This window comes from Triticum urartu, chromosome 5A (genome assembly GCF_056163025.1).
Source record: "Triticum urartu cultivar PI428250 chromosome 5A, HENAU_Tu73, whole genome shotgun sequence".
NCBI classification, from domain to species: domain Eukaryota; kingdom Viridiplantae; phylum Streptophyta; class Magnoliopsida; order Poales; family Poaceae; genus Triticum; species Triticum urartu.
Window position 1 is genome coordinate 55800468 of NC_141877.1, and position 8573 is coordinate 55809040.

Below are 8573 nucleotides of genomic sequence, written 5' to 3' on the forward strand. Positions count from 1 at the left end.
TCCACCTTTTCTTTTGAAAAAGGAAATATTAATATCACGCAAATACCAATTACACCTAGCCTATGTGCTACAAGATGTCGCAACAACATTCAGGATGCACACAGTCAAAGAAAAAAATAGAAAAGAAAGGAAAAAAGAAGTCGCCAGGTGATTAGCAAAGTTCGCATCAACGTGTTGACAGTTATGCATAACTGGAATTTGCTAAGATGGAAACTCGTGATGTGTATGAGTCAAAATCTCATGAATTTTATTTAGCAGAAATGCTCTCTTTCTTCTGAACAGCATGTGGTTTTTTCAGTTTGTTTAGTCCGTTCTATAATTTTTGGAATTATGTCCTCAAGAACATGATGTATATAAATTTTTCACCAACAGAAAAATTCTTGCTGGTGGTCATTGTGTAGCTAGTGGTCGTGCAGCTGTGAAATTGGTTCGGTGGTGATCCGGGCACCGGTTAGGGCTTGCAGTCGATGGGGGCAAAGACCTCAAGGAAGGGATGGGCTGGGACGCTGGGTCGTATGTACTCTATGAACTGGTCTTGGGCTATGTGCCAACAGTTGGTTCTCCAATTAAAGGTTTCTTGTGACGCATTCATTGGTGCGAATGAGTAACGCACATACTATCAGCTCGAAAACGCGCGCGGAGTAAAAAGAATTGGAGGGAGTACTTCATCCATTCAGTTTGAGAACGCAGTATTCTTTTTTTTTTGAACAAAACGCAGCATTCTTGAAATGGTAGCAGATTTAAAAAAGTTATGAGAATGTAAACAGAGTATACACTAAAGTGGTGAACAATCAAAGATTTCATTCACATGTTATGCTGTTTTAATTTTATTTATTTTTAGATTAAGATAAGATTTTTGAGATAGCTTATACCATGTTTTTTGTTAGTATTAGTAGGTGACTTGCCTGCACCAACTAATACATGCCTCGACCTGCTCTATCAACTTGCATCACCAACTCAACTCAACTAAAAAAAATCGCATCACGATTTGATCATTGAGATCTCTTGATAATTTGTAGCGAACGCCGCCATTGCCTTAGATTCAGTTATGCATCCACCATTGTTGTTACCACAAGTACTGTCAAAAGAATTAGCAAGATTAGAGATGTAGTACACATCAAACATTTCTTTTAGTGTGTAACACTTCAAACATAGCTAACTGTCGTTGCATGGGAGTATCAGAAAGAAGAGAGAAACGCCTAGCAACAACATATCGCAACGCCTGTGAAGCAGAACAACATGAACACTCGGAAGGTTGTCAGAACAACACCAAGGCGGCTAAAACGATGCCCACGGTGCCGCCTCTGAGAGCTACCACCACAAGGCCACAAGGGAACAAAACCCACAGGCTACACACATATCATGAAATACACTAAAATGTACAACATCACGATTCGCTCTGCGAGGGTCGCTGGTCGGACCAGTGTGCGCCAAGCATCCAGCACCAGTGTGCGCCGTCTCCTTCACCAGGGAGTCTTGTCGCCTGGACCTGCAAGGATGATCTGCAAAACAAACCATGGAGAAGGGAAATCATGCCACGTCATAGGCGGTGGATATGCACTTCCTAACTGAAGCTGAGGCACGTACATTGCAATCAATGGCGAACCGCCGCGCCAGCATGATGGCGGTGTTCCGCTCTCTCGCTGTTTCAAAGGCAACGGCGAAGCTGAGGTCACTCCGGGGCCGCCAAAACATTGCCTGTGAGGCTGCTTCCCCACCACCTCGAACACCACATAGCTGATACATAACAGAAATACTGTGAGAGGCAGACTACTGTTACGCCAATAGCAACTACTAGTAACAAATACTAGTACGTTATTGCAAATTTCATTGAAAACGAACATGTTATATTAACATAGTAAAATAATATCACAACAGCTGCTTCGATTAATGAGCATTGTAATCTGTTTGCAGATACTGTTTAACCGAGAAAGAGAACATGTCCCCACAAGAAAAGAAAAGAAAAGAGAGAGAAGATGCCTTTGAAGCTGCAGCCTACCTGCATCGATGAGGAATAGAATTCTTTGGCAACTACTGTCTTTCCTTTTGAAAGTCTCATCCGCAATCTCCCAACATTGAGAACATGAACAGCCTCTTTCGGCTGATCAATTCCATTCAACTGAAGCACAACAACCTGCAATGAGACACAGAGCATTGGGAACTTCAGAAACAATAGTTCAAGATATGGAACGAGATCCTCTGACTTGGTACGTTCTACTGCCGAGGGACGTCGTTCCCGCTGCACCGTCCATCACGCATCCAACGATGCTCGCAGAAACTACACCATGCGCAGCTTTCGCTCTGGTGGAAATTGAAATAAGCGGCCCATCGGTGGTCTTAATTTTAAAAATAAGAGCACCGGGTGGGACGACGACAAGTACTACTAGGCATGACAACTTTGAACTATTATACTGCCAAACTTTGTCATGCCAGTACAGACTCCTTATTAGGTACAAGTAAAAACACCACAAGATTTCTGTAAATTGAAACCCCTACATTGCGTATAGTTAGAATAAATATCATAAAGTGGGAAAGGATAGTATGGTCATACATTGAATTCAGTTTCAGGTTTTCTTACGAGTGTCTCTACATAATCCACCAGTCCAGCATCTGCTAAGAATACCAAGCTTATGTTAGTCGCGTAATAAACAAGAGATGCACATACTTATGCCTGACAGATGTGTTCAGTTAAACAAACCAGGGTCTACTAGCCCAGCTGTCTTTGCTATTGCAGTTTCACCCCCAAAATTGATTTCAGCTTGCATGTAACGTCCAACATCATTTGGCTCTGGAGCATATGCTGGTCTTGTGGCACCTACAGAAGTTCCATGGCAACAAATGTTAGAAGCACTAGGGATCTGAATTTGAGTTGAAGATTAAAATGCTTGGCCGATATGGCAAACCCAACGAAGTGACCAAAACTTGACAATCATAATTCACCAGGCAATGCTTGCCCTTTCCCTTCTCAATAGCTTAGAGATAGAGGTACCAAAAGAACAAGAAAAATGGAAGAGCAATTTTTTTGTTTTTTGAGCAACTATGTTCAAGAGGACAATAATATGAAAAAGAAAGTAATTAGAGAGACGCCTCTAGGCATCGCAATCACAGTGCAATGAGAGAGAGAGAGACTCCACCTGAAATAATCTCTTTGTTGCTTTCTTTTGGGTGTATCCGGAACCACTGGACAGAAATATTTGAAAAATCCACGGGAGTACCGTTCTGACAAACTATGTGTAGCATTGAACCCAAGCACTGGAGACCCTCCAAATCGAACACGGGAATTTCGTTTCCTTTTAGTCTTTTGTGCAGTTCCAACTGGTAAATAAAACCTTGCAAATCAGTAATATATATAACATGTATTCTGTTATGCTCTAAACAAATTCTCAACTCACTGGAAGTATTTCAGATGATGAAAACTTGGAATAAAAGAGTTTGAGACTGCTAGCCACATACCATAACAAATATGATGTATGTGTGTCATATCTAATATTGCATTCTTAGTGAAATAAATACATTTGTACTCAATGATTTTCAGCGATGATGTGAACATTGAATATGAAGATGTTTTGAAACTAGCCTAACCATGCCGAATAAGTACGAAAATATCTTAGGCCGGCATCGGTAACACATACCTCTTTCAAAAGATTGACACAATCCACAGACTTCTCAGTAAACGTCTTACGTAAAGTTTTGATTTCATTTTCTAGATCCATGGCCTGGAGAAGTAATGAATGTGAAGTAGAATTGACATATTCCAATTTGTGTATCAAGCAGTGAATAATTATAATAAACTTTACCTTGCTAGGGCAATGCAGCATTTTTATTCTTCTGGCCACTCTAACTTCTTTCTTTAGTTCCTCCATATCCTTCCAAACAGCAAATAAATGTCACGACTCAGATACATATTGATGAATTCAAAGCAAAGCAACCTCTGGAACTCTGGATGTATAAAAGAGCATATAGCAGGGGACTAGAGATCAAGTATTGGACCAAATGGAACTGAAGCCTCAAAGCTAACCAAGATAAATAAAGGAGCAATAAATAAAAATGCAATGTTTCTCAGCAGAAAAATGCAATGTGCTAAGCTTAGTATGCATGATATTGGATTATATCATCTCAAATTGCACAGGTGCACAAAAGGTAGCTTTACTTCAAAATTTATGACATGTATATGTATTGCCACACAAAAAAATGAACAAATCTTCAGAATTACTATCCAGATTATGTACCAATTCAGCCAAGGAAAATAGCTTGCCAGAATACAATATGTAAGCAAGTAAGCAACAACATAAGAGGAGGAAGGGCAAGTAAAAGAACAATTAAAGTAAACAAGCTTCACTGTATGAACTAGCTTGTAGTCTTGCAGTAACTGGTAAGTAACAATTAAGGAAGGTGAGAAGCTTTAAAAAAAATCAACGTACTTGCTTCCCAGTTTTTTTGGACATCTTTTCATGCTCCTGAAGTGCTTCTTGAACTCTTTGCACTGCAGACCTAGCACTCTCTACCTCCGTATTGGCATTAACTCTTTCTTCTTCAACAATTCTCTTGGCATCTTCAGAAGCCTATGAGCAAGACAAAAAAAAACTTCAATACTATAAACAAAGGACAATGCACAAAAGGTGTTGAGAGCATCACAACAGGTAGGAGCATGGGAGCATTTATACTTGGAATATATCCTTTTCGATATTGTGTAAAGAAAATCTAATCCTGCTTAAGATAATTAGCGCTCTATGCTCACTTGACTAATTGCATGTTTCTGATGGAGTCACATTTGGAAAATCAGGTGAAAATCTTGAGACATATCGACTAAACATTTACACAAGCCGCCAACTTTTGAGGGGAATGACGTGTAGTAATGTATATTTTCTTCCCTATAGTAATCAGGTTGCATCGACACAAACTTTCATTTTCCATAAATTCTATTGTGAGATAAAACAAACATTACTCTAATTTTTTTAGACTATAATTACTCTAATTTAGATAGGTGTGCATTCCTTTCGAACTAACATAAATATGTTTCTTTGGTAACGAAATCCCTAAAACTAGGATCAATGGGTATAGTCCCTAACTGAATGTGCAGTCTGTATATGTTTTCAATCGACCTCCGAAACTAAATACATTTATTAGTTCCTAGGTACAAGTTCTTTTAAGAGCTTTTCAAAACTTCTCGCTAGGCAAGAGAAGCAGGTACAAGTTATTTCCCTGAAGACTTCAGGACTTGAGCAATAAACTGCACCCTTTTGTAGATATATCTCATAAAGATAGATCTTCTCTACTATACATAACTGTCAACTAAGGCTCATTTCTATTCTGCTTAATATAATGATGAGCAGCTTTCCTGCATGCTCGAGGAAAAAAAACTGCCAAGTAAGAAAGCAAATACTCCCTCCGTTCCTAAATATTTGTCTTTCTAGAGATTTCAACAAGTGACTACATATGGAGCAAAATGAGTGAATCTACACTCTAAAATATGTCTACATACATCCGTATGTTGTGTCCATTTGAAATGCCTAGAAAGACAAATATTTTGGAACGGAGGGAGTACGTATTTAAGTCGGTTGTGAATTATAAGTAGTACAACTACCAAATGAAGGATTCATGATACCGAGAACTTCGACATTATTCGAGTACATAGATTCTGATTCTGGAACATATCAAACCTCATGTTTGTAAAATCTAATGCTACAGCCGTGGAAAGTGTAAACAAACAAACTGGAACATACCAGCTTTAATGATTTCGCTAATTCTGTGACCTCTGTTTTTTGTTGAATCAACTCAGCTTCTCTTTTGGAGAGCTGAACTGCAAGAATTTCCACCTGGAAAATAGCATAACTTTAATCAAATGAGAACATGCCAGCTTTAATGATAACGAGATGCAAATATAACTTCAAATGAAAGATGGAGCTACAAGAAAAATGCCTGGAGTATAGGATATGAAGAAACCAACCATAGAAATAGACTCCTCAATTTCATCCTTAGTTTTGCCCGTGACTTGACCTCTCAGTGACTCCAATACACTCTTTAGATTTTTCAGGAGAATGTCTCGCTCCAACAAAGCCACTTGTCTCCATTTAACCTGACGGTTTGAACAAGTCAATCAGAAAACAAATTCATAACCTAAGAAAAACATAAATTCATTAACTAAACTGATTGGCATGTAGCATGGAGGCAATCATGCACTAAATACAGAAGGTCTGTTCGAGAAGAATGCAAAGGTCTGAACCTCTTTAGACAACAGAGTGGCAGTGTTGAGTCCCTTCTCAAACTTCATTGCAAGCTCACGGACTGAGAAGCGCTGACGGCGATCAAGCAGTTCCTCAGTCTCCTTAGCAACAACCTCCTTGAGAGGCGGCACTTCTGGGCCATCTGCCAGCTTGATCACTATGCCGTTTGAACCATTCTTGTAGGTAGGAAATTTGTTTCTTATGATATTTGCTGGACGCAGTGGCCCTGGTCGTATGTCCTCATTCTTTGTCTTGCGCCCATAATCAAGAGTTGCTGCCCAGGTCATCTATAAAATACAACTTCCCTGCAATTTTCACACAATACATTTTTTCGTCAACATAAAAATTGCATTAAACATGACACCTGCATAACAGATTAGCGTTTGAGAATTTATTCCTGCCAAAAGTGATGCACAAGGCAATGGAACAATGACCCGGAGCTAAAGTTGTGAAATTCGAATCAAAGAATGCAAAAGGGGTGGAAACAGGCTGGATAAGCTATGAAATGTGGCCCAAGTATACTTGAAAAGCTACAGCTTTGTGTGAAACAACTGATAAACATAAGACGGTCTTATCTTTCAAGCAAGGGACAAATAATCAAATAAAACGAAGGAGTGCAAAATATTTTAGCACACAGCAAAAACCCAGAAAACATGAAAGCAATATGATAGAGAGTAGGCCCTCACAAAGAACCAAAATGGTTGATTACACACCAGCAAACTATCGGGGCAGGCATAATTGTAGGTGGTTGGCAAAATTATGCGGTGTCATTCATGAACCTCCCCCCATTAATTAGCAGCATAATATACTAGTGAGGAGCGGGGACAAAAGCCTCCACCAACGGAAAACTTACACTAGGAATGAAATTAAAATGATAGCGTAACAAACTGCTTTTTACAACACAACGCTTTGTTGAATTCCACTTTGTTAAAGGGCACGGCTGAGAGGACGGCAAGAATGCAACTTTATCAGCGAACAAGGCATTCTCCGCTTTACAGTTGGAAGTGGTCCACCCTTGTCCATTGTTGGTTAGGCGACAGAGGAGGCTCGATAAAGTAAAGTAACACAGCATCCAAACCCTGTTTAGCCCTGAAGACAGGAATTTTCTCACGAGGCAAGTGACACAAGGAAAATGGCAAAGCTAATTAGCTCATTAATTTACTCCACATATAGAAGGCGAAACAAACTCTGAGATGTGAAACTCTGGAAGACCTTCCTTATTTAGATCACATAAACGAAAGACAAAAAAACCGTTCTTAATTAGGGAAATGAAGCCGGTGCTCAGCGCAAAACGCTGGGGCATCTAAGACTAATATTCTACTGTACTGTACAGTTGTAACTTGGACCGAAAGTGCTTTAATTAGACCCACAAATAAAATAATCTAGTATTGTTCCTGCAGGTTCCCCAGACCGCAATGCAAGTATTGCAAGCCCTGCATGGCCCCATCGTCAAGACATAAACAATGCAAGTACATCTGTACTACTGGTACTTAATTACGCCGTTGATTTGTACTGTAGGAGTACTACTCCACGCGACACGGAGACGAAATCCCTCCTTCTTCTTCTCGCGGCGCTCAACTGCTCCCCCCGTGGTTTAATCTCCATGTCGAAGTCGCACCCAGCGACGGATTGGAAAGCGTCTGCTACCGGCTAGGCTAATACGGAGTACTACTTTGAAGGGAGCAAGGAGAGAAGAGGTTACATTTTCACCCGCGGGCTAATCAAGCAGGAAGATGCAAAATCTCATCTCAACAGCAGAAAAGAAGGAGCTGGAAATAAATGAAAAATCCGCACAAGAAGTAGAACTGACCCCGCAATGCGCGCGCGCGCGTGCGTCGGCCTGGAGCCCTCCTCCACGCGGGCCGGGCGCGGCGGCGAGTGGCGGCGCAATGGGGCTGATCCGGCGAGGGCGAGGGCGAGCAGAGCAGGCCCGCGGGGATTTGGGGATCTTGTTTGCGAGGAGGAGGGGTTTGCGCCGAGCCGCCGGGGGGCGAGGGAAGGAGACAGTTTTCTGCGCGGGGTTTGCTTTGCCCCCCTCTCTCTTTCTCTCTCTCTCTGTGAGTCTGTGTGTGTGTGCTTTCTTCAAGGAAGGAGTGGGGAGTGGGGTAGGAGGCTAGTGCCTGCCGGGTACAGCGGGTGGCAGCTTTGAATGGCCTCTCCGGCCCCCGTCCGGTGACTCTCTCCTCTCTCTCACTCACTCGGTGGCGTGCATGGCTAGGTCCACGCGCAAGTGCGCCTTCTTTCCATGCTGCGTCCTCATTGCGGTTGACAAGGCAGGACCAGCCGGTATAGTGCATGGGGATTACAAGAGTAGGAGTACGTGGTTTTCTTTCCCATCCCTTCCACATG

General features: G+C 41.5%; 1 protein-coding gene across 1 annotated transcript; it reads right to left on the reverse strand.

The window, feature by feature from the left end:
• Positions 1–1108: 1108 nt before the first annotated feature.
• On the reverse strand, positions 1109–8332 carry LOC125507832 (stomatal closure-related actin-binding protein 1). The gene is made up of 13 exons (XM_048672348.2): positions 8035–8332; positions 6224–6529; positions 5948–6076; positions 5724–5816; positions 4422–4562; positions 3798–3866; positions 3633–3716; positions 3135–3315; positions 2699–2815; positions 2552–2610; positions 2000–2134; positions 1588–1737; positions 1109–1502 (listed from the first exon to the last, which is right to left on the reverse strand). Exons 2-13 carry the CDS (start codon positions 6509–6511, stop codon positions 1464–1466), a joined length of 1485 nt encoding a protein of 494 aa, XP_048528305.1. The 5' UTR covers positions 6512–6529; positions 8035–8332; the 3' UTR covers positions 1109–1463.
• Positions 8333–8573: the final 241 nt, after the last annotated feature.

Coding starts and splice junctions, on each gene's coding strand:
- LOC125507832 (XM_048672348.2), bottom strand. CDS start 6,511: ATGACCTGGGCAGCAACTCTTGATTATGGGCGCAAGACAAAGAATGAG. Junction 3,867..4,421: donor CCAAAAAAACTGGGAAGCAA/GTACGTTGATTT, acceptor GCTGTTTGGAAG/GATATGGAGGAACTAAAGAA. Junction 3,316..3,632: donor GTGTCAATCTTTTGAAAGAG/GTATGTGTTACC, acceptor TTTATTTACCAG/TTGGAACTGCACAAAAGACT.